At 37.3% G+C, this 26673-nt stretch overlaps 1 protein-coding gene across 4 annotated transcripts in view; it reads right to left on the bottom strand.

Moving 5' to 3' along the window:
* The window catches only part of atp2c1.S (ATPase, Ca++ transporting, type 2C, member 1 S homeolog), a 60571-nt gene extending 33923 nt beyond the window's left edge, over positions 1 to 26648 (bottom strand). The window contains exons 1-8 of one of the 4 annotated variants that reach the window (XM_041566040.1): positions 26494 to 26648; positions 20156 to 20275; positions 14437 to 14442; positions 11207 to 11321; positions 10031 to 10147; positions 8894 to 8983; positions 6636 to 6671; positions 413 to 474 (exon numbers count right to left, since the gene is read on the bottom strand). In XM_041566040.1, the coding sequence (XP_041421974.1) occupies positions 413 to 474; positions 6636 to 6671; positions 8894 to 8983; positions 10031 to 10147; positions 11207 to 11321; positions 14437 to 14442; positions 20156 to 20199 (470 nt within the window). In that variant the 5' untranslated portion in view covers positions 20200 to 20275; positions 26494 to 26648. Of the gene's footprint in view, positions 1 to 412; positions 475 to 6635; positions 6672 to 8893; positions 8984 to 10030; positions 10148 to 11206; positions 11322 to 14436; positions 14443 to 20061; positions 20294 to 26493 lie in introns of all 4 variants that reach the window. The other 3 variants (XM_018267498.2, XM_018267499.2, XM_041566041.1) reach the window with 3 other exon arrangements.
* Between the last annotated feature and the right edge of the window lie 25 nt (positions 26649 to 26673).

Below are 26673 nucleotides of genomic sequence, written 5' to 3'. Positions count from 1 at the left end.
CTTGTGAGTGAAGTACGTTGGGCACGAGGAGTGAAACAAAGTCCTGTTAGCCTGGGCCAGTGTTCAGATTTGACTTTCACCCCATCAGGCCATTGCCCCATTCCCAAATTTAACATAACGTTCAACTTTGCTCTGCTTAAAGCATTTTCAATGCTCAACCACTAGTTCCCTAAACAGAAAGTGATCTATATAGCAAGAGGACATCCTACTAAATGTGATTGGGCTTTATGGCTGACCACACAGATGCTATGAATTGCCTGTCTCACTTGTATCTATTCTGCTCCTCTTTAACCTTCTTCCTAACTTTTTTTTCTTCTATCTTTAACCTCAGTCTTGTTATTGCCATTCATTAAATTACAAAAATGAATAAAAAATTATGATAAAAAGTAAAATATAAAAAGTCCAATCATACCAATGACATTCTGGTGGTACCAGCTTGCTGAGCTCTTCTAGAGATTTTTCAGAACGATATTCCTACAAGAGACAAACATGAAATGAATTCAATACTGTACAGTGCAAAAGTCCCCAATACTATATAAACATATAATAAAAATATCTGAACAATTATTAAACAGCTCCCAGCACATATATATACATTGTACAATGCTTTTCTTAAAGGGTCACTTTGCTTAGAGATCAGTGGTTTTGTGGTATCTCTCATTAGATTTCTTTAGTGCAATGATTATGAAAAGCCATTATTGGCTGTGGTGCAGTAACATTACATAATGTCTAGTATGTAAGTTTGTTGAATGGAGATTATTACACAGAAGGAGGGCTACAAAGGGTTACAAGACATGTTATGGCCAACCAGTCTGACTTTGGCTGCTCCAGCAACACTAAAACTGAACCAGTAAAACAATCAAAAGAATTAGTGAAAATCAAAAGGAAAATAAAAATGCATTAATATTTTCAATGTACTTTTAATCAACTATGAATATATACAGGACATTTTCTGGGCCCCCTGGTCCTCGCCCACCCATATCTCGACCACCCCACAGTAAAAAGGCCACACAGACATCAGAGCTAAAACATTCAACCCCCCATAGCTATTAAAAGCCATTGGTGGCCAGCCCCCCCCCCCCACATTATAAAAAAGCCATTGGTGATCAGGGGCCCCCCTGCAAGTGAAAAAAAGTGATGGCCTAGGCCCCTCCCACAAGTTATAAAAAGCCATTGGTGGCCAGGCCCCCCAAAATTAAAAATAGCTTTCCGGGGTTTTGTGTATAAGGGGGGCCAGCCATGCTTCACTTACTTGATTAGCCGGGCCCCCCTGCTTTCAGCGTGCTGCCAGCTTCAGATAATGGGGCTCCATTATCAACACTGGGCAAATTTGCCCATGGGCAGTTACCTATAGCAACCAATCAGTGAATAGCTTTTTGAAGTCAGCTGCAAGTAGAACAATGAATGCAGCAATTTGATTGCTTGCCATGGGTTACTGCCCATGGGCAAATTTGCACAGTGTTGATAAATGACCCCCAATAGGACAGCAGCTCCGTGCACACATATTTTTTCTCCTATTCTGATTCTCTGCATCCTCATTGGTTCTTTAAGGATAAGTCCCAGTAAAGCTGCGTTGGGATTGGCTAGGCTGAAGGGGAAGTTCCTACTCCACCTATCCAATCCCTGTACAGCTTTACCGGGACTTAGCCTTAAAGAACCAATGAGGGTACAGAGAACCACCCTCATGTATTGATAATTAAAAAATTTTAACAAATTTGCTTTAAATTATAGGAAATAAATTAAATGGCAGGCATTTTATTCATCGGTATAGGCAAAGCAAGGGAACATAGTATAGCTTAAATAAAATAAAATACGGTAAGCTAAAATTGATTTCAATGATTAAATATGGTAGAAAATAATATTTAGGACCAGCAATAAAGTAGATGAATTTTGTACAAAATAACTAAAATAGACTAATTTAAACAGAAAAGTATATCCCAACAATACTTACTTTTTGCCTCTCTAATAAGATGGTTAGGATACAGGGTCAATTCTAGTGATCCCGGCCCCTGCTCCCCAGGGGTTACTTTTACTGCGCCAGAGTGGGCCCAGCGGGGCCGCATCACTAGTGCTTTCTGCACTAGAGGAGCCAAATTTCCAGTTTAAAAAAAGAGAAATTCGTATTTTAAAGTTACCAGGAGTGGCTTTTTGCCACCCCTGTTAACTTGTGGGCTGCTCCAGTCTGAGGCGAATTTCTCAAGTGGCAGCGCCCCTGTTAGGATAGGTTAGGGACCTGCTCAGAGAGTCTACCTTGACGTGGTGGCAGGCTTGATATCCTTTGGCCCACATATGTCATTTTCCTAAAGTACCAGAATGATTATTGTATGCCATTCAGGTTGTACAGAACTACACGATTATTGATTCTTGAGTCTTGACCACAGAAGAAGCCAACTGAGATCACTGAAGATAAATCCTATCAGTGAATATTTCCTTTACTCAGTTTAATATTCCTCTTTCTGTAATAAAGTTATCCAGGAATCCTATTGTTATGGTGTTTTCTGTGTATCATACCATTTATTGGCCAACACCTCCACTGAGTTATACCTTAGTAATCCTAGCGTCAGAGGATTTACCCCTTTAAAACCAAACACATAAGGAATACACAACCCGCATGGCTAATTAGCAATTCATTTAGATGCATGATTGCATATAAATCAGTTCTGTCTGCAGCATGCATCTAAATGAATTGCTAATTAGCCATGCAGGCTGTGGATGGCTGTGGAAGCTCTGCTAGGACCCAAATTATATAAACCACTAGCTGACACTTGTTGAGGCCAGCTGGGACTTCATCATATGAACCAATAGATGCCTCATTGTGCTAGTTAATGTTTGCAGCATCCCACACTATATAACCCACTAGACCAGGGGTCCCCAACCGCTGGGCCAAAGATATACTTGAACTGGGCCGCTGAGTCTCAATTATGTTCAATCAAATCCTGTGATCCCCCAATACCAACCAGCTCGCAAGCAACATGTTGATCACCAAACCCCCTGAATCTTGCTCCCAGTGACCTCAAAGCAGGTACTTATTTTTTAATTCCAGGCTTGGATGTTTTGGTTGCATAAGAAACAGATCTACTGCCAATCAGAGCGCTGCCAGTCCACATAGGTGCTACCAAATAGCCAATCACAGACCTTATTTGGTACCAACCCAGGAACTTTTTAATACTTATCTGGCTCCCCAACTCTTTCTATATTGGCTTTTTATATGGGCTCATGGAATGTGGCTCATGGTTGAAAAAAGTTGACTTTTACTATGTTATATAATTGTAAGCAACTTTTAAATTGGTCATTTTTTTATGGTTTAGGGGTTATTTGCCTTCTTCTTCTGACTTTTCCAAATGGGGGTCACTGACCCCATCTAAAAACAAATTGCTCTACAAAGCTACTAAAAATGTGTTGTTATTGCTACTTTGTATTACTCGTCCATTCAGGCCCTTTCCTATTCATATTCCAGTCTCTAATTCAAATCAATGTATGGATACTAGGGTAATTGGATACTAGGGTAATTGGACCCTAGCAACCAGATTGCTGAAATTGCAAACTGAAGAGCTGCTAAATAAAAAGGTACATAACTCAAAAACCACAAATAATAAGAAATGAAAACCAATTGGAAATTGTCTCAGAATATCAGTCCCTACATCATATACTAAAAGTTAATCAAAAAGTGAACAACCCCTTTAAGCAAAGAAACTCTTCCGCTGGGGACTGATATGCCATATTATACCAATATACTAACAATGAGAAAAAGTCACCGAAAGTCTTGCCATGTAACGAAAGGCAGAAGACTATATCCACATGGACAGAAATACTTGTTTAGGGTTGTAACCTTTGCAACTGCAATGGGTGAGGGTGTGGATCAGATTTCTGCATTGGCAGATTGGAGGGAAGCTAGGATGTATGGAGGATGCAACTGTGGTCTGGGGGTAACTGGGCAAATTAGGGAAGGTATTAATTAAGAGGGGTGACTGAACTAAACTTGGGGTTTAATATTTAATTTAATACTGGACCCATTGGTAGACAATTTTATTTTAATTGAACCCCGTTGTGCTTCTCACCCAGTGCAAAAAAGTGCAAAGTGCAAAGACAAAAATGCAAAAGGTGCATGACTTAGCTTAAAAAAAGTCCAAAACTTCTGGGTCCCAGGCCAGAAGCCACAAAAAGATCCAGAGTCTTCATACTCCTGTTTTCCAAGGTCAGGGGAGCCCCCTTATCCCCAGCTCCCCGGCCAAAAGGCACCTCAGGGGGCAAGGGTCTTCAGGTCACACTTTGCCGCAAAGTCCCTTCCTGTCCAATCCTAAAGCCTTTCATGTCGGGATAACTGATGGACTTCCAAAGAGGTCCAAGCATCAGGGTGTGCCCTCATAGGACATGCTTTTGACTTTGAGGCCAATGCACTGAATGCGAAAGTGTAAAAATAAGTGCTAAAAGTATAAATAGCAATAAAAATTTATTAAAAAAAGTGCAGCAGGGTGCTGCCCCAGCAACATTTAAAAATTCTCTACCAATAGGTGTTCTTAAACCCCAGCTTTTTTAGACAATATTTTACATGCTAAGCCAATGTATTGCCTCCTGGGTATCAACTCTACCCCTATGTATAAGCCCTATACTTATTAACCATTTAATTCATAGCCCTCATCCCCCTTGCTGTTGGTAAGCTTTATTATTCATGCCTACTCCCCAATCACAGACCTCTCTGCATTTGTCACATTCCTCTTCTAAACAATAGTGAAGGGCTGAATTGCCGTCAAACAGATGTAGAGCAGAGACCATAAGTTTTGAGTTGTAGTTCAATAAAAGCTGTAGGGGAGGGAGGTATACGTTGAGGATCAGGGCAAATCTATGACCTGTCAAGAATCAGAAAGGAGGAACCGGCACACAGGAACAGGCTGCTGCTGCCTCAGGTATATGGGGCAATAAGGTCAGGGCCACCTTCAGAAATCACGGGGCCCTGTACGGCAACATTTTCTGGGACCCCTGGTCTCCGCCCACCTTCAAGCCCCACCCCATATCTCGACCACCCCACAGTAAAAAGGCCACACAGACAGAGCTAAAACATTAAACCCCCCTAAACTATAAAAAGCCATTGGTGGCCACTACCCCCCCCCACGTTATAAAAAGTCATTGGTGATCAGGTTACCCCCCTGCAAGTATAAAACGCTATTGGCGGCCAGGACCCCCTTCAAGTTACAAAAAAAAAAAAATTAAAAAAAAATTGGTGGCCAGCCACCCCCACAACAAGTTATAAAAAGCCATTGATGATCAGGGGCCCCGCTGCAAGTAAAAAAAAAAAAAATAGCCTTACCCCCCCCCCTCCCACAAGTTATAAAAAGCCATTGGTGGCCTCCTTTAAGTTAAAAAAAAAAAACTTAGTGACCAGGCACCCCAAAAATTTTAAAAAATTGCTTGCCTGGGTTTTGTGTCTAGGTGGGGCCGGCCATGCTTCACTTACTTGATTAGCTTGATGCACGCTGAACGCAGGCCCTTTCAGTTGCAGTCAGCTTTTCTTACTATTCCCATAAGCCTTGAAGCAGTTGGCAATTATAGTTACTGTAAACATTCCTTTTGAAACATTACATATGCTTGAGGATCAACTGGAGAATTAAAGATTTAGACCACAGTTGTCCACCTGGAAGCAAGTGAGTCAAATGAAGCTTTCTGAGTTTGTGCTGACTGCATTTTAACATGGTAAGCCAAATATCAAATTAATTTAATAATTGGGGCTGTATCATATTTAAATTATATCATGTAAAGGCTATCAAGCTATTTTGCACACTAGGGGCTCCAGGGACCCCATGCATGGAAGACCACGTCAGCCTGCAGGGTTATTTGAAAGCTCTGCTATAAGACATTGTATGCCAAGAGCTAGACTCCATTCCATATACTTCCTTGCATTATTTTGAAAATAATCCAACATTTCTGGATTACAGTCCTGAATGAGTGCATACAAACTACAATACACAATACCCGCAAACACATAGCAACAATCAAATACATTAAGCCGCAGTCTGAATCATAACTAATGAAAGCAAGTGCAGGAATCATACAGCAGGGGCATATACTGGGAACAGACAAACCTGCAGTGTCTGAATTGTTACATGGATGTCACACAATATAAAATGCCTTGTAATATGGGCACACAAAAAGCATTTCTTACTTGAAGAAAAGTTGCATCCTTTTACTGGATGACAAATCATGTAAGCAAACATAAGGAATTCTACAGACCAGGGCTCACTATCCTGTGTCTTCTAGAATACTGGACAGCAAAAGCTTGTGTGTTGAGCATATTTTTTTTTAATATGGGATCCATATAATAGTCTCAAAACACATAAAAGTATAGAGCCAAAGCTGGTAAGGCAAAAAATTACATTGACAGAGGTTCAAGGTGATTGAGAATGAGCGATTTTGCTTCTTTCCTTTTTTGGTAGATAGGAGGAACAAATATTCTGCAATTTAACAAAACTCCAAAAAACCCTTTAGGGACACAATTAAATTATTTTAGACACATACAAGATTAGTAATGATGTTACTTCACAGACAGGAAAAAGAATACAAAATGTACCAAAATGGGCCTAAAGAAAGAATTGTTACCAAGCATAAATACATGTGATTTCAAAAGGGGAATATCCACTTACCTGAACAAAGGCAACAGTGACAACGATAAGTATAGCCTGCCAGGAGAAAAAGCACAAAAATTAGATGCAGTCAAAGGTTTTCTTTATTCTTATAGCTATTTGCAGAGATTTTATCTTTACTTGAATGAACCTCTAATGTATGGGACTCCAAAAACTGTACTTTCAATACTTCAGTGCAGGCATCCTAGCATTAAATTCTATTAACAGCAAAAATGAGGCCTATCTATTAACTACTAGTTAATTTGCTTGTGCCAGCATGTTACGTACATTTGCTCTAGAAATATGTGGTGCACTGCTCTCCTTAATGGTCCCAGATACACCTTTAAAATGCGTGCATCTAGAAAAAATTGCATAGCACATATTTCCCTACTGACTCGGAAGTGCTGTTACAGGCAATAATTAAAGTTTGCACTGTAGGAGATTGAGAAGAATGGTGCAGCTAATAAAGATATTAAAGATTAAGCTTTACAATACAGCTTAGCAACCAGAAATACCGCACTGACTCAGACATAAATGGCACTGAAAATTCTACAACTAGCATGTCTTGAAGGCCAGTTTTATGTACATACCTAAACACTTATCTCAATTCTCAACAGACAGCAAAATAGGTTTACTGAATGGAAGCCAAAACACATTGATAGGGTTCTACTTAAACACACAAATAAAAAAATAACACCTGAGAGTGCATAAACAAACAGGAAACTAAATTGTAATAATTTCTTGAAATATTTATATATTTTACAATTTGTTGGTAAAAAATGGAAATACATTTACCATGTAACATATAGGAGCACATTTACTTAGCTCGAGTGAAGGATTAAAAGGAAAAACACTTCGAATTTCGAAGTATTTTTTTGGCTACTTCGACCTTCGACTACGACTTCGAATCAAACGATTCAAACTAAAAATCGTTCGACTATTCAACCATTCGATAGTCTAATTACTGTCTCTTTAAAAAAAACTTCGACCACCTACTTCGCCACCTAAAACCTAGCGAGTACCAATGTTAGCCTATGGGGAAGGTCCTCATAGGCTTTCTAGGCAATTTGTGATAGAAGGAAAATCGTTTGATCGATGGATTAAAATCGATTTGAACGAATTGCGGTAAATATCGAAGTCGAAGGATTTAACTTTGATGGTCGAATATCGAGGGTTAATTAACCCTCGGTATTCGACCAATTGTAAATGTGCCCCGTAATGCCTGAAAGAGCACTGTTTCGAAAACACTTAGAATACAGGAAAAAATATGACTTGAAAAGATACCAGATAACAGTGTTTATATGCCTATTTTTGTGGAGTATATATAGAGTAAGCCTTGGAACACAATATAAAGAGGAAACCTTGGATTCTTTAACTGTGTATTTGCATGAAAAGGGAATTTAATTTCCTAGGCTCCAAATTACTGTATATTTACTCTCTGTTTTGTCTATAAACAAACCTAGGTGGATTTGGGTCCACTAAAAACATAAGTTAAAAAATACCAGCAATTTCAGCAATAACATTTGGTTTGCAGTTTTGAACAGGTACTTAATTGGCTGTGCCATTCGAATTTTGTACTTTTACTTTACTTTTTGTAAAGGTATGGGATCAGTTATCCGGAAACCAGGAAGTTCTGAATTACGTAAAGTCCTTCTCCCATAGACTGCATTTTATTCAAATAGTCCAATTTTTTTTTTTATATTATTTACTTTTTCTCTGTAATAATAAAACAGTACCTTGTACTTGATCCAAACTAAGGTATAATTAATCCTTATTGGAAGGAAAGCCAGCCTATTGGGTTTATTTTATGTTTGCATGACTTTCTAATAAACTTAAGGTATGAAGATCCAAATTATGGAAAGACCCGTTATTCGGAAAACCCCCAGGCCCGAGCATTCTGGATAACTTGTCCCATATCTGTACCTTCCTCTGTGAAATTTTTCTGTCTACCATTAATTTCTAAAATACATGGTCAAAAGAGAAATGTTTTTGACTAGTGACACAGCAAAAAATGTTTGCAGTAAAGGAGATTGTGTTACATCCACCTTCAGAGAGATTGGCAACTCTGCTGCTGAAACTGAAGTCATTTGTCCACGCCAGAGAATCACATTACAATCAATGGAGATCTCAGAAGTCCAGTAAAAAGGATACTGAACCTGTAATGCTTTATTGTAGAGGATTATTATACTTTAGTTGTTCACGCTAATTGTCCCTAAAAAGGAGCAAGCAAGCAAATGACAGTTGAGCTATTAAAGCAGATAGTAAAAGAATACTCTTACCACAGTGATACTGACGGCATCATCAAACTGTTGCATTAAAATGCTGATGACAGCAGAAGCCAGCAGGAGCATAAGCAGAGGATTTTTGAACTAGATGAATTATTGAACACAAGAACAATTAATTGAGAACTCAAAAGCATGATATGAAATTCTGAAGAATACACTTTAATGGGCTTTTACATCTTTATATTATTAGCCATTGTACTGCAATTGTTACAATAAAGGAGCATGCATGAATACCATTGGCATGGTTTATATTTGATCATATACCAGTACACTCCCTTAGTTCCAAACTCACTTTATTCTACAAGAATAACATTTGTATCCCACAAATAAAAAAGTGTAGAAACATTTGGCAGTGTATGTACGTCTTACAAAAATGATCTCAATTGATGAATTTGTACCATGAATATCAGTTGGCTTATCAAACTTGATTACAAATGTCATCTACTGATGCACCATGACAGCCAATGCTTGGTGTATTGCCAAATGAGAAAGTGAAGAAGAGTTCATCATCTTCACTTACTGCTGTTTCTATCATTCAGGCTGTTGACTTGAATGAACCGAACAAAAGAACGGTACCATAGGATGTATGAATATGGTATTTAGCCTTTGGCTAAAAATGTTGCAGATGCTTTGGTGTTGCCTCCCAGTCACTGTAATAGATTTATTGCAAGCAATGGATATTTGGGTGGCAGTGCTGAATGGGGGGGGGGTGCCATGTTACAATAATCTAGGAATATACAGTACCAGCAATATGTATTTGTAGCTTTATCATTAAGTACAGGTATGGGATCTGTTATCTGAAAATCCATTATCCTAAATGCTCCCTTAGACTACATTTATCCAAATAATCCAAATTTTTAAAACTGATTACTTTTTTCCTGTAATAATAAAACAGTAGCATGTACTTGATCCAAACTAAGATATAATTATATCCTTATTGGAAGCAAAACCATAGGGTTTATTTAATGTTTACAGGATTTTCTGGTAGAGTTAAGGTATGAAGATCCAGAGTATGGAAAAATCTGTTTTCAGGAAAAGCCCTGGTCCCGAGCATTCTGGATAACAGGTCCCATACAAAAAAAAAAAATAACAACAACAAAAAGATAAGAGCCTGGGTTATGGGTAACTCACCTGTTCAATATATTTTTTCCATAAAGGCTCGCCTTCACTAATATCAAATTCATTCCAGCCATGGGCAGCTCTCCTGTGACAAACCTCAGGGTTGTTTAAACCACTTTGAAGATCAGCCTGAAATGATTTCACAGATAAAACAGCTTGTCATAGTACTCATTGTTCTAAGTAGGGATTAAAGGGGTTTGTTAACCTTAAAATGAATATTCTGAAACTATTTGCAATCGGTCTTAATTTTGTATTATTATTATTCGTGTTTTTTTAATTATTTAGATTTTTGTTCAGCAGCTCTCCAGTTGGGAATTTGAGCAGCTATTTAGTTGCTGGGGTGCAAATTACCTGAGCAACCGGGCAGTGGTTTCAATAAAAGACTAATAAGAAAGGCCTGAATAGTAAAAGAAGTAATACAAAGTAAAAATAATGATACAATTGTAGCCTCACAGAACAATCATTTTTTGGTTGATGAGGTAAGTGAACCCCATCTGGAAACAGCCAGAACAAGAAGGCAAATAAAAAAAAATATAAAAAAAATAAAGAAGAGTTGCAAATAACTAACAATTCTATAACACACTAAAAGTTAATGTACCACTCTAATAATTTTAATAGTCAGTAAAACATAATGGCATGAGTTTGTCTGCTCTGTGAGCCTCATTTATCTGCAAGTTCATGTTTATTTCGAGGAGCAGAAATGACGGAACTCATAAACTCGTCTAAAACACAAAAATGGCCAGATCATCAGTGAAATAGTAGAATACATGTATGATTTTAGCAATTAAAGAAGCCTTTATTTTTTATATAAAATCATAAGACAAAGACCTCTCCGTAGCAAGGACAACACCAACACCAGGATGGATAATGTCTTGCATTAAGTACATTTCAGTACAGCATTATGAGACAATAATGCAAATTCAGACCTGTGGCATATTGAGAGCGGTGATCAACACAGATACAAAAAACAGTTACCTACTACAGATGCATTTATATGAACATGAATAAAAACTCGGTGTATGACTGCCTAATAAAAAAAGCACCAGCACACATTATCATAAAATAATGGACAGCCTGTGGCGTAAATGTGAAGCAATCTCTTGGATGTATTGCAGTTTTAATTGACAATTGGCGATTCTGTGGGGAAATGGCCATTTTTTTCTGACAGAGTAAGTCAAATTATTTTACCTTAAGAATCCAGGCTACTTCACTGACTGGTAATTCGCTCGCTTTCGTGGAGGATAATACTGGAATCATTGTATCATGTTCTGTGTTAGGTAACTGTTGAAATCTTGAAGCCTGCACATAAATACACAATAATACACAATATTAATTGAAGAAGGGAAGTATGAGCAGCAACAAATAATGAGTATATAAATATAAAAACTAGTCTAATACATAGCTACTACTCTAGCAGATGTTTATCAAAAATACATTTCCAAAAAAAATCTTACCACTCATTCCACAGTTCAGACTACATGTTGAATACTAGATCTAAATGGAAGATGTGCCCCATAATCATGCAAAGCAGTGGTATTAGCAGATACAATTTTAAGATGAGATCAAGATGGTTCACAATGTCATACATTCACAGATGCTCAGGATGAATTGTCAAAATCATTAAAGCTGCTGACATGGTTTATTAAATCATAGGAACGTTTCACTATCACTAGCAAAGCAGGACCACATCTAGTTATTTTAAACTCAGAGTAGGGCACAAGTACCGTATACAGTATATTTGAATGAATACAAAAACCTCTCTTTTTTAGATTTCTGTCCCTTAGCAAAATAGAATTAAGTAAACTCTGCAGCACCTGCCTGCTTTACAAGTTTAACAGCAAAACTTGGCCGCGGAGAAGTGATGAGCGGAGAGGCCGACCTCTGCTCTGAAGTGCCAAAGTGAGTTCTACCTGTCACCACCGCATGTTTAAACCTGAATATTTTTATAGCTTGCTATGAGAAGTAGTGACAGGTCAAGGGGTCACTTTTCAACACATTCAGTGTCTTCTACATTCAAAGCATCAATAATGGTATTTTGCACATTTTAACTGCTGCTGAAATCAGGTGGAAACCAGTAGTGGTCAAAATTCCCCTGTAGTCTGTCACCACTTTACCTAGAGACATACAAGAAACACTGCCTATAAAACACTTGTTTTAGCTTTTTTTAAAGGGATGAAAGGCTAGGGGAGTACTGTAAGAGACTGTAGAGAATAAAAAGGTAAGTAATTAAAAAAACCCACAAATCATACAAAATTAAAACCAATTGCAAACCGTCTCAGTATATCACTCCCTACATCAAACTAAACATTAATTTAAAGGTGAACAACTCATGTAATGCCTGGTACACAGTATTATACAAGTAAAATATATAATATACATTTTTAGATGTTCTTTTGCCATTCTTCTAAATGGTGGAGGCAAATGTATAACATAAATGTTTAATTTTAGGAAAATTTACCAAATTTCTAAGATAGTTTCAATTCACTCTTATTGAAAAAAAACCCCAAAAAAAACCATGACCTGATGGTCACTGAAACAATGTAAAATACTAAGCAAAGCCTTTATATTGGCTATTGTGCATTAGTAGGAAAAGCAATACAAAACAATGTGTTTTTAATCTATTCCAGCCCCCTCCTGAGCTTGGCTAAAGGCTAAATTTGCAGCCAGTACAGCTTGCTGACAAGTGATGGGTTGCTTTGTCAGTATCTTGCATGCAGCCTGTAATATTAAGTCTTCTCAAGCAGTTCACAGTGATACTCTCATGGAGATTTGTCTGATGCCGGACACTAGCCAGTCTGAATCCTGATCCTTTCTTAATCAGCGATGCTTTTTCATCATGGAACCAATGTAATAAAAGGTTTACACTAGGCAGTAAATGGTTGTCCTTTCTTTCTATAGTGATACTGGTTTTAGTATGCCATTTCAGATTTCAGCAAAATTATTATAAATTTCAGGCATTGCTTTAACATTTGCAAAAATAAATACTTTTTGGGTTCTCCCCAATTTCTCAGGTTTCCTTTATAATGTAACTATGTGTAGTGCTCAAGCATGATATTGGCCTGCAATACACTTGGGTAGTTACTTATCAGATACCATGAAAATAATAAGTACACGAGAAATGACCTTTTAAGAAGGGACAATTAGGTTTAGGATACCCTTTCCACTTGCACCCCTGTCTCTGCAGGCTAAGATATGGTTCTACTAATTTTCACTCTGTTTCCAGCTCTTCTTGTCGGAGTTGAATACACAGGGGAGTGTGTGGGTTATGCACCTTAAAGGACTGAAAACGTGGACTCAAGAGCAGCTAAACTCAAACTTACTGCTAGGTGGCCAGAATTTTAAAGAAGCACATTAGTCCTTCATAAGGAACCAAACTAAAAAGCAATGATTATGCAGTGCAATGTCAACATGCTAACTGCTTCAAGAAGCAACAAATGATGCATCTAATGTCACTCCTTCCAATTGGCAGATTAAGTATTCCTACCACCACCACCCATTCAAACAGCGATGGTGTGATGGTTAGCCACCACACAACCTGGCCAAATAGGCAGCGGAAATTGGAAAAACTTTTAGCATGTTTTACACTGCATTGCTTAAGCATTGTTGGGTTAGTTACTTTAGGTTAGGATCCTTGCGAAGGACTAATGCGCTTTCACTATCATAGTATGATCCCGAACATAATGAAAGGTAACCCCATGGGAAAGAGTAGAAGATATCTGCATATAGAGATAGGGTGTTTTATCTTGTAATATATATATTGATGGATATGAAAGTGGGCCAGGGGGAAACCCATGTGTGTAGACCTACCTCCTATTTATTTGTAACCCTATGTAAAACTATAATACTATATGGCATTCAGTTTTATTTGTTTATGTGTTTTGTTTGTTGCAAATAAAGATATTATAAATAAAAAAAATCTTCACACTACAGTAAGTTCCAAGTCTGGCTCCACCAAACTCCTCTACGATAAATAAATAGCCTGCTCTACAATTAAACAGAGTAATTATGGTGTAAGCTTAGTAGACTTGCATTGGCAGCCACACTGAAGAGGGTAAATTGTCCATACAACAGCTAAGTGCAGGCTGGTTGAATTACCCAGGGAATGAGTTTCTCACTCCCACAGATTTGCCATATGTTTTTAAAATCCCCACAGGGCATACAACCTGACATTAGCCTTAACAGCATCAAATTTAACAGGAGGGATAATCCAGCAGATCTGACAAACCCTGTGACAAGCACAATTTTCACAGAATCACTGATCTGCTATTGTTTCAAAAAGGCCTGGGCTGCTCGGTAAAAGAATGTGAGGCTTAAGATAAATAATAAAATGTACTTTTTTTAGAATATCCATTTAAAAAAACCATAGCAACCTTCCACCCAGTACAAGGTTTCAGTGACCTGATCTGTATCCCAGTTCCCTTTGCCTAGCTTTAGACAACAGAGTCCCTCCCATTGGCTTATTACTATTAGGACTGGTTTGGCTTGTTTTTTTAAGTATCAGCAGTTAATTTTCAGGGTATATTATTTCAGTCTTGTTAGTTGTCTTTGTGTACCTCAAAAAATAAATGCTTATCTTAGATTTACAAGCTAGCTTCCGTAATCTTTAAAGGGCTTGTTCACCCTTTAATTAATTCATATTTATTATGAAATTCACCAAAAAAAGGTTTAAAAAGCAATGTAAAAGAAATGGCGGATTTATGAAGATGTGTTTTATTATATGAAAGCAAAAGCCAGATTTCAGCCATTATTTAGCATTGATTCAGACCTCTGTAAGTTCTGGCGGAAGTCACTCTAAGAAAAAACGTATTAAAACGTGTGCCGTTTTTTTTTTTTTTACATGGCAAAGCCTGGTGATGTGTGGTGAATTATCCCGGCTTTTTATACCACATTAGTATGATGTAGAGAGTGACATTCTGAGACAATTTGCAATTGGTTTTAATTTTTCATTATGGGGCACATTTACTAAGCTCGAGTGAAGGATTCGAAGTAAAAAAACTTTGAATGTCAAAGTTTTTTTTTGGGTACTTCGACCATCGAATAGGCTACTTCGACCTTCCACTACAACTTCGAATCGAACGATTCAAACTAAAAATCGTTAGACTATTCGACCATTCGAAGTACTGTCTCTTTAAAAAAAACTTTGACTACCTACTTCGCCACTTAAAACCTACCGAGCACCAATGTTAGCCTATGGGGACCTTCCCCATAAGCTTTGTAAGCAATTTCTAATCGAAGAAAAATCGTTCGATCGATGGATTAAAATCCTTCGAATTTTTCGATTCGAAGGATTTAATCCTTCGATCTTTCGATCAAAGTATTTGCAGTAAATCCTTTGACTTCGATATTCGAAGGATTTTACTTCGACCCTTAGTAAATGGGCCTCTGCGTGTATTTTTGTTATTCAGCTTTTAATTAAGCAGCTCTCCAGTTTGCCGTTTTAGCAATCTGGTTCCTAGGGCCCACATTCTCCTAGTAACCAGGTACTGATTTGAATAAGAGACTGGAATATTAATAGAAGATGGCTTGAATAGAAAGAGGAGTAATGAAAAAGTTGCAATAACAGTAAATTTGCAGCTTTACAAAGCATTTGTTTTTTAGTGACCACCATTTAAAAACTAGAAAGAATCAAAAGGCAAATAATTCAAAAACTATTTTTTAAAAAAAATAACGACCAATTTAAAAGTTATTTTGAATAAGCCTTTCTATAAAATACTAGAAGTTATCTTAAAGGTTAACCACCACCACACAGTTTAGTCCAAATTAAGCTAGCACGTACTGATTTGAATAAGAGACTGGAATATGAATAGGAGAAGGCCCAAATAGAAAAACAAGTAATAAAAAGTAGCAATAACAATAAATTTGTAGCTTTACAGAGCAGTTGTTGGGATCAGTGACCCCCATTTAAAAACTGGAAAGAATCAGAAGAAGAAGGCAAATCATTTAAACTAAAATGAAGACCAACTAAAAAAATTGCTTAGCATTTGCCATTCTATAACATTCTAAAAGTTAACTTAAAGGTGAACCACCCCTTTAAATCCATAATAGCTTTCATTCATCAGCATCTAAACAAACAGTAACATACACTTTACCTGGGGCAGTCAAACAGTACTGTTAATGAACTGAGAAATAATGACTTTATATCTTTAGTCTGATGGATTAGTTTTATTCAATGCAAATATAATAGAATCTGTCCAATTTGTGCACTAATCGATTTAAGATGATACTAAACCAATATTTAAAGAAACTACTAAAAACCAGAAACATATAAAGCACATAAAACAGATCAGCCACTAAAATAATTTTGCTGTGAAGCCAGTGGTGTAACTAGATATCACTGGGCCCCACAGCAAATTAGTTTTCAGGGCCCCCAAAATGTCTAGAGGCTAATCTGTTTTACCAATTTAGATTGATATTGTATATGAATTAGGGCCTCATGGGACCCCTATACTTCCTGGGCCCCCCTGCAGCTGCCGGGTCTGCTTCCTCTGTAGTCACTCCCCTATGTGAAGCCCAATATGTACAGAGATGCCAACTTCACCCTGCCAAAAATGGGGGTGTGTCCTATAGGGAGGGCCCTTGAAATCTCACTGCACATTAGCACAGACAATAAAATTGTAAAAACTGGGGGAATGGCATACAGTGATCGGAGTCCAAGGGGGGAGTGGGAGTGGGGTCCAAGGGGCAAGTCCCTTAGGCTTATGCTGAAATGAGGTTTACTGCCCCTTTAAAATATACTTCTTCCCATTTCAAATAAGTAGGAGCTAGCACTGTTACACCAGGGCAGTAACCCATGGCAACCAATTAAATGCTTGCTTTCATAAAACATCTTGTGAAAATCATTATACCAGATTTTAACTCTTCATGGTAAATTTATTAATAAGAACACAATCATTTGCACTGTACAGTGAAACAACAGTTTGTGTTAATGGTCCCATATTTCAAGGCAATACTTCACAAACATGGGCAAAACAGTCTCATGGATATAATATCGATATCAAATGACCAGAACTACACAACAGAGAACAGGGTGAGCTTTTTTCCCATCAGGAAATGGGAAGTTCTCCTTGCAAGTACATTTTGGCAGAATGTAGAGAAATCCATTCTAAAAAAAAAAAAAAATTGGAGTTCACTTTAATTATATTACTTACTGTATTCTGCATTATACAGTTTTCTGATATAAAGGCTCACTGACCATAGCATGGCATATGTGTGAATGTCAGATTGGAAGATGAAAATAGTATATTTAACTTTGAAAAGTCCTACCAAAGTGAAAAAACAATTTTCCAAATATTAATCAAGTGACAAAGAGCAATTTTCAATAGTTATTGCTGCCCCTTACCAGATGGTAAACGATGAGCATGCCCGGTGCCTACATTGTTCATTTGCATAGCATAAATCCTAGTTGCAGCCAATCGGATTAATGCTATAAAAATTAATGAGGTGCTTTAGAAAAGTAAATGGCTTGGCTCACATGAGGCAAAATGAAACTGCTTTCTAAGTAGTTGGAAATACATCAATATACATGATACAGCAATATTCTTGACGAATGCCTGATAGAGGGTTCATATTGATCTTAAACACTGTACTTCCTATTTAGCAGCTCAGAATTAAGTAAATTGATAGCAGAGCACAGCTTTTGTAAGGGCACAGTGGATGTTAACTCAATGTTATACAAATGCAGTAGCAAGAAATCTCAAAACAAAAAGGTAGACTTTTAGGTTAAATATTACCATTATGAAATATAGCCGTAGTATATAGCACTTTCATTTTCTAAATGAAAAAGTCAGAAAAAAATTTGGCTCAATGCATTCTTTTTTAATACGTAGCACAGTATTGTGCGTGTGGATTTTGATATCATGACCAGCAGCCTCTTGTGCAGTCATAAGCTTATTATAAGAGTTATGCACTGCCACACTGAGGCATCCTTCAGGATTAATCTCTATATATTAAGCAACTAAAAGCAAAGAAGAGATGAGGAGTAGAAGCAGAAATGTTTTTAGTACATTGGTTCCAACTTTAGTAAACGGATCCACCCACCCCTCACCATGACAACATCCATATCAGAAACATGCAATAACTACGGTCGGGTACAGTAGAGATTAATATCAGTATTTGCGGTGCACCAAATGTCAACTGGCCAGACTAGATGTTCATGACAAGTGTAATATGTTCCTTAAACAGGATTGTATTTAGGTCCGATGCTGCTCCAGGGATGGGACCTAAACACGCTGTGCGTGTGATGTAACACGGCGTATTCAGCAGAAGTGACGTCAGCACGCCGTCAATTCCGTGTGCTTCCTCAGCCCCCTTACCCCCTCAGCTCAGTCACCCGATTTCCTATGGAAATCTGTGGCGCAGGGTGGAGGGGTTAAAAAAAAAAGTACACACAAAAATTTAAAAAATAGGCACGGCCGCCACCAAAACCATGCCGCCATAGGCAAAGGCCCTGGGGGGCCTTAATATAAATACGTCCCTGTCAGTAAATGTATGTATGTATATAAATTTTTATTTGTATAACACTACTTTAGAACAAAGCACTGTACAACAGAACAATAAATTGTATATTTCTATTTGTATATCACTACTTTAGAATGAAGCACTGTACAACAGAACAATAAATTAGTAGAAAAAATAGGGGATCATTACACGAATAAATACAAATAAAAAAGTACATTTCAAATAAGGAGTAAGAGCTTATTGTCGGGAGATAAGAGGATGGAGGGCCCTGCCCTTAGAGTTTACAATCTAAATGGGAGGGTAGTTTACAGACACAAATAGGGGGATATTAAGTGCTGTAGCAGTCTTCTGCATATATAGGCTAAGGCAGCCTATATCAAAAATAAAAAGCTATATTAAAAATGCCTGTGTCAAAATGCGACTGTAATGCACAGAGCAATGATAATATTTTTTGTAATGATAATATTAAACCTGTTAAAGCTAATGTGCCTCCCACATGCTAAACAGAAACCACTGAATGGCTTTAATACAGGCATGGACGCTGCATCTGAGATAACCATCTCATAATAATCATTCATAAGAAGGAGAGGAACTGGTATATCCTTAAAACTAAACTCCTTCAAAAATACAGATAGTGAAGAACGAATTACTAGTAATACAGATGGGCATTGCATGCATGCAGCAGAGTCTTTTGCAGTCTCAATTATGCATCGGAGCTGTGTATTTGTACACGTCTCTTGCTAAATACATACCATAGAGCAGAGTTCTCTCTTGTTTAATCCACCAGGGAATCCAGATTACTAAAAGCTATACCATTTAATCACAATTATTGACAATGTTTTTACTTGGATTAAAAGTTTTCTATTTGACATGCTCAGACTGCACAACAAATGTTTAATGAAGCTGTATTTTCAAATGAATGTTAATAATAATAATACTAGTTTATCCACTGTATGAACCTACTGTGTGGTGTTTTTAAATTATTAGCCTGTGTAGCCACTTGGTTCTGATTCAACAAGGATTTGACGGAGTGCAGAATCTATCAAATGAGAGATAAAACACTTTCTGTTCGGCCAGATATTGAAATCCACACAGAGAAATCCGAAGCCAGTGTGCAGCTTTAAATGTGAGGCTGCTATGAATTGACAATTGAAATTTGAATTGGATTTTGAAGGCCTCAGAATTATAATCGGTATAACCTATATCGTTTCTAGGGAATGTCAACCCAAAAAATAAATGTTTGCCTAGTAAACGAAAACATAATTCGAATCATTTTTACAATATAAATGTATTACAGATTTTTTATGCATTTTAAGTTATGCGTATATGTATTACAATAGAAAGCTGTGCTTTTCTATCCAGTCTGTTCTCTGCCCTGGTGGCAGACTGACTGTTAATGCAACGTAAGACAAGGCATCTGATAAACAGACCTGCCTTTGCTGGGGAAACTAAGACTTTTGCAACATGGAAAGTTGCTTAGAATTATGTTCTCTTTTATTAATAAAAATTGTATTTTGGGGTTGATTTGTCATTCTTTAATATGATCACCATTTCCTACTAATACTACTGTAAGTCAGATCTCTTACCTTGACAGCAAAACTGCTATCAGGCTGTGCGCTTCCACTGTTTCCTCTAGCAGAGGTGCCCTTGTGTCTTGTCTTCCACGCAGAAGTAACACACCTGTCTGAAGATGTGACTGCTTCAGGATCCGCTGTAGACATCATAGCCTCCTCAGTTACTAGCGATGAGGGGTGTGCCCCCAAATGCTGCCGAGTGGGCAGAAAGCAGCTTGGTAAACTCCTAATATAAAAGAAACACCTGTAAGTATACCAGAGATGATAAAGTCTTTGGCATCACCTATCAACTAATATAATGAGCATTATAAAGGATTACAAATTATTAACATAAACATATAGCTATATAATAAAGGTTCTTGTAAACATTAAACCTTTACTACATTATATAGAGTAAAAGACACAATTGGTTTACATTTTGCATTGCTTTATTAAAGACAACCTCGGAACACAGTACTGTTCTTTTACTAAGATAAATGACTAAACATTTTTACAGTGACTGCTTTATGACTTGTCAAAACTGCAACTCATACTTCCTTAAATGGTATAAAGGTTTTGTAATTAACAGGGGTACATCATTTGCATTTCTTCTACACTCTTGCAAGTAGCAATTCTAGAAGAATTAACATTTCACAAAGCTGCACTAAATATGTAAAGGCATCACAATGTGTTCCCAACACAGCAGCAAGAGATCCCACACAGTTAAAGGGGTGGTTCACCTTCAAACAACTAGTTGTTTTCAGATAGATCACCAGAAATAATGACTTTTTCCAATGACTTTCTATTTTCTATATGTGACCATTTTTCTAATATTGAAGTGTAAAGGGTCATTTTTCACTTTCTGGGAGGGGGGGGGTCGTCTATCCTGTAAACTGGTCTAAACTGATACATTTAGTTGATACATTTCTTATCTTTGTCCCTGCGGAGCAGAATCTCTGGGTTTCATTACAGGCAGGTGTTAGAATTGATACAATAGTTGCTAATACTCTAGAGATGCTGCTGAGAAATGTATCAACTCAATGTTGCAAAATTGTAACAGTTTAGAGTCTGAACCTGAATTACTGAGCTTCCAGACTCAAACACCATAGAAAGGAACATTGAACTTTAAACTTAGATTTTGGAAAAACAGTAAAAAATAAATAATGCAAAGTAATTGGAAAAAAGTCTTTATTTCTGGGGAACAATCTGAAAACAACTGAATTGAAAAAAGTGCTTGGAAGATGAACAACCCCTTTAAGCTGGCCATAAATGTTGAGATTTTTAGATCCTATCGTCATTGTGAGACCACAATTATCTCAGAACGATCATACGATTGTACAAATTGTCCATCAACTAAAAAGACCAATTTGCCAGGGAAACAAAGGGTAGCTGCCTGCTTGGCCCTGCAAACACAGATAGATTGCACTGGGACCGACAAAGATTTTTTAACCTGACCGATCAATTTCCTGACAGATGTCAGCCGAAAAATCGTAAGATGTTCGATCATTTGAATCCCACTAACCGCACGATAATTTCGAAGGATTGGCGGACTTCGCTAAAATCGGTCGTTCAGCAAGAGAAATCTTTGCGTCTATGGGGACCTTAAGTAAAAACAAGTCAAACATTCCTTGTTTATCTCAAGGCATTCAGTTTCAGAAAATTAGTAATACAGGTATGGGATTTGTTATCTGGAAACCCATTATCCAGAAAGCTCTAAATTACCAAAAGTCCTTCTCCCATAGACTCCATTTTATCCAAATTTGCAAAAATGATTTCCTTTTTCTCTGTAGTAATAAAACAGTACATTGTACTAAGATGCAATCAATACTTATTTCAAGCACAAGCAGCCTATTGGTTGTATTTAATGTTTACATGATTTTCAAGTAGACTTAAAGGGATACTGTCATGGGAAAAACATTTTTTTTCAAAATGAATCAGTTAATAGTGCTGCTCCAGCAGAATTCTGCACTGAAATCCATTACTTATTTTAAGCACAAGCAGCCTATTGGTTGTATTTAATGTTTACATGATTTTCTAGTAGACTTAAAGGGATACTGTCATGGGAAAAAAAAATTTCAAAATGAATCAGTTAATAGTGTTGCTCCAGCAGAATTTTGCACTGAAATCCATTTCTCGAAAGAGCAAACAGATTTTTTTATATTCAATTTTGAAATCTGACATGGGGCTAGACATATTGTCAATTTCCCAGCTGCCCCATGTCATGTGATTTGTGCTCTGATAAACTTCAATCACTCTTTACTGCTGAACTGCAAGTTGGAGTGATATCACCCCCTCCCTTTTTTCCCCCAGCAGCCAAACAAAAGAACAATGAGAAGGTAACCAGATAACAGCTCCCTAACACAAGATAACAGCTGTCTAGGTACAGTAGATCTAAGAACAGCACTCAATAGTAAAAAACCATGTCCCACTGAGACACATTCAGTTACATTGAGAAGGAAAAACAGCAGCCTGCCAAAAAGCATTTCTCTCCTAAAGTGCAGGCACAAGTCACATGACCAGGGGCAGCTGGGAAATTGACAAAATGTCTAGCCCCATGTCAGATTTTAAAATTGAATATAAAAAATATCTGTTTGCTCTTTTGAGAAATGGAATTCAGTGCAGAATTCTGCTGGAGCAGCACTATTAACTGATTCATTAAAAAAAAATGTCCCATTAAAACATCCATTATCCAGAAAACCCCAGGTACCAAGCATTCTGGATAACCGGTCCCATACTTAAACGTATCATTGTTTGGAAGGACAACCCTTTATAGGATGAATCCCAATGAACATGCTGATTTCTGCCAAAAAATATTAAAATAAAGATACAACTTTGGGCCATTAAAGTGATACTGACACTAAAAACTGAGCTTGTCAGTTGGAGTTACTAATGGTAATGGAATACTGCTGCACAAATATGGCAGCCCCCTCATAGAGTAACATGGGGATAAGAAAGTTAATGTAAAAGCATCTGGCAAATACTTTTTTGGCAAAATGATAGATAGTATGCAAAGACAATATTATGATAGACATACAAAAAGGTTATTTTCTGGTGCCAGTATCTCTTTAAAGGAGAAATCAACCCCCATATAATAAAACCCACTACCCCATACCCTACATAGTCCCCCCCTCCCTGCTCCCGCCTGCACAGGTGATAACTACAGTGATTGCCACAATTAAGATATAATGCAAACTAAGATATAATTAATTCTTATTGGAAGCAGAACCAGCCTATTGGGTTTATATAATGTTTAAAATTATGTTCTAGTAGACTTAAGGTATGGAGATCCAAATTACAGAAAGATCCATTATCCGTAAGCCCCAGGTCCCGAGCATTCTGGATAACAGGTCCCATACCTTTATAACATGCATGGAAAATGTGTTCTTTGCTTTAAAAGAATAGTAACACCAAAAAAATGTTATAGGAATAACAATATAATGTACCGTTGCCTTGTTCTGGAAAACAATGGTGTGTTTGCTTCAGAAACTCTACAATATTTAAGAAAAGAGCTGCCATGTAGGCAGCCATTCAAGCACAGGATACACAGTAGATACATTCTGGGGAATCCCATTGTATACTACAGATCATATCTATTATCTGATCTGTAAACCTGCGCTCTTCCTCCTTTTTCAGCTTTGAATGGCTGCCCCCGTGGCTACACAGCAGCATGCTTACATAAACTATTGTAAAGTTTTTGAAGCAAACACACCCATTTTACCAGCGCCGCATGACAGTACATCGTATTTTCATTATTTTAAAAGACTTTCATTTTTTGGTGTTACTGTTCCTTTAAGCTGAAGAGCAAATGCAGTGGTGGGAGAATATAAGGAGCATGAAATGAGATCCCTTACCACTGAAATCTGAAAAGCATGCAAATTTGTAATTTTGCAAAATGTCCTTGCTCAGATCTCAACGAGAGTGAAGACTGGCAAAAACTGGATAGAAAGCATAAATGGACACCTTTGTAGAAATGTTACACTGCTGTACAAGTGGGTTAGTATAGTTTGTGCAACTTGCGTTCATAAATACCAGTCACCACCCTTTAAATAATTTTTTTTTTTTAAAAACATAATCGCTAATATAACTCCAGAAAAATGTTCAACACATTTTTTAGTCCTGCTTCACAAAAAGAACACTGCATATTACTGTTTCAAGTCACTTCCCACGGTGGCAACTGACATCACCTTATGTTCTTTGTTTTCAGGGAACAAAGGCACATATGACAAGAATGCGGAAATTTCAGTTGTCCACAAAAGTAAGAGACTTATGGCAATTTCACAATTATACTACTGTAAATTTGACATTGAAAAGTCACTATAAACAGTGATAAATCTCCTCTCTGACATTGCTTCTCTACATAAATGCATTAATATAAAGTACCCCTAGAATCATTTGGAAATCTTCTTTAGCTGTTGCAAACATTACGACAGTTTCTTCAAATATACAATGAATGAAAACACTGTCATGTTGTAACAGCAGGAGGTTTATGAACGTTTTAGTGACTTTTCCATGGAAAAACTGCAGCACAAAAATGAGTGAACTTGCCTCCAGTCACTTGAATTGCCACAATCATGGAATAAGTATGACTGTCACCTGGAAACAAAGACACATATTTAAGTGAATTGCAGATTTCCACAGCAGGACGTGTGGCTTGACATTAGCTATGATTAATTAAATGGAAGACCAAAACTACTTATAAAGTACATCTTGTTATTAGGGTAGACAATCTAGCAGTAAAACTAGGGCTTTAAGGGCAGTTGTTAAAGAGAGTGGTCAGGAAAGTAGGTCAGTCATGCCCTAAACATACATCACAGTTGTAAGGTACTAAGACCATTAATATAAACAGTTATTTTGAGATATTTGGGGTATAAGTCCCCCTGTGTGGTTCCAAATCTGGCTAGGTGGTTACGGTTAAAAATATACAAAACCATGCAGAATCTTTTGTACATGTATGTATGTTTTCCAGAATGCTCAGGACCAGTGGTTTTCTGGATAATGGATCTCTCTGTAATTTGGATCTTCATACATTAAGGAGCACATTTACTTAGGGTCGAATATCGAGGGTTAATTAACCCTCAATATTCGACCGTCAAAGTAAAATCCTTCGACTTCGAATATCGAAGTTGAAGGATTTACCACGAATACTTCGATCGAACGATTCGATGAATGAAGTACCCAAAAAAAACTTCGAAATTCAATGTTTTTTTTTTTACTTCCAATCCTTCACTCAAGCTTAGTAAATGTGCCCCTAAGTCTACTAGGAAATCATGTAACATTAAATAAACCCAATAGGCTGGTTTTGCTTCCAAAAAGGATTCATTACATCTTAGTTGGGAACATGTACAAGGTATTGTTTTATTATTACAGCAAAAAAAGGAAATAACTTTTGAAAAATTTGGATTATTTGGATTAAATGGAGTATATCGGAGACGGCCTTTCTGTAATTTGGCCCTTTATTATTAATAGACCAGACTGACAAACATACAGAAATATGGTCTTGATGGACTACCTACTGCTAATCCAAACGATAAATCCTTACGTGAGTAGAACTATAGGAAACTGTACCATTAGTTTCTTTTCCTTCTTTCATTTGGTGACTGCCTGTACTAATGTCCCCCATCCCCAAACTGAAATATCTATGCTGTAATTCTGTCCGTCATCAATATGATACAAATGTTTAGGACTGTATTTCTGTCTCTATGGAAAACGTATGAATAAAAGAGATATTAAAAAAAAAAAACATACAATATCAGCCCCTTGTATAATTCAATAATTATATAGGACAGCAAATTAAGATCATCCTTTAGTTATCTAGTGCTAATAAACTATAAGGGTGTATACTTTTTTCTGGAAATACTGATTTTCCTGCCTCTGCTATCTTTCCCCCTGTTAATAACAATGGCATCATGTTACATAAACTATACAATATAGTCCCAGGTGGCAACCCTACCTATAACTGGCAGAAAGTCAGGTCATTCATTTAAATCGTGAGACAGGAGATGTTATGCTTGGCAAACATCAGCGCAACCAAAACATTCTAAAATCTTTCCATCCATAAATATTGATTATTTGAATACATGAAGATACATGAGACTTGGAAAACATAACATATAGCTGAACCCAGGTGATTCATTAAAAATGTTTTAATGATAAGCTAGGTTGTACACACACATATATATATACAATAGCCAATAAGGTTCACCCATCAAGGGATACTGGGAACATAACCCAACAGCACCTAAACTGCCATATAAGTATGGGGTAAGAGCAGTAGTCCCACAAGAGTCATGACAGATTAAGAACCCCCTGTTTTAAAAGAAAGGCTGCAGCTGTTTCCATAAGGGTATAAAAGAACACACGCCTAATTGTACATCTTTAATCCTGTATACATGGAGAATGCCAAGACAAGAGAGGAGGTAAAAGGACAGAAGGAAAAATGAGTCTCCCTGTTGTGTTCACTCTTACCTAGCCGGCTTTATCGCCACGAACAGCTGACCCAGTCATATCCCGACGAGCGACTGTAAAGCCTCGGACAGCAGAACTGAGAGGAAGTGAAGCGCAAGCGTATGAGCCATGGGCGTGGCTTCACAGATGATTGGCTAGTTCCTCGAAACTGGGCTGGATCCGAAACGGAAGAAGGGAGGG

Source organism: Xenopus laevis, chromosome 6L (genome assembly GCF_017654675.1).
Source record: "Xenopus laevis strain J_2021 chromosome 6L, Xenopus_laevis_v10.1, whole genome shotgun sequence".
Taxonomy (NCBI): domain Eukaryota; kingdom Metazoa; phylum Chordata; class Amphibia; order Anura; family Pipidae; genus Xenopus; species Xenopus laevis.
The sequence above is the reverse complement of the archived record's forward strand: the minus strand, read 5'-3'. Positions and strand labels throughout refer to the sequence as shown.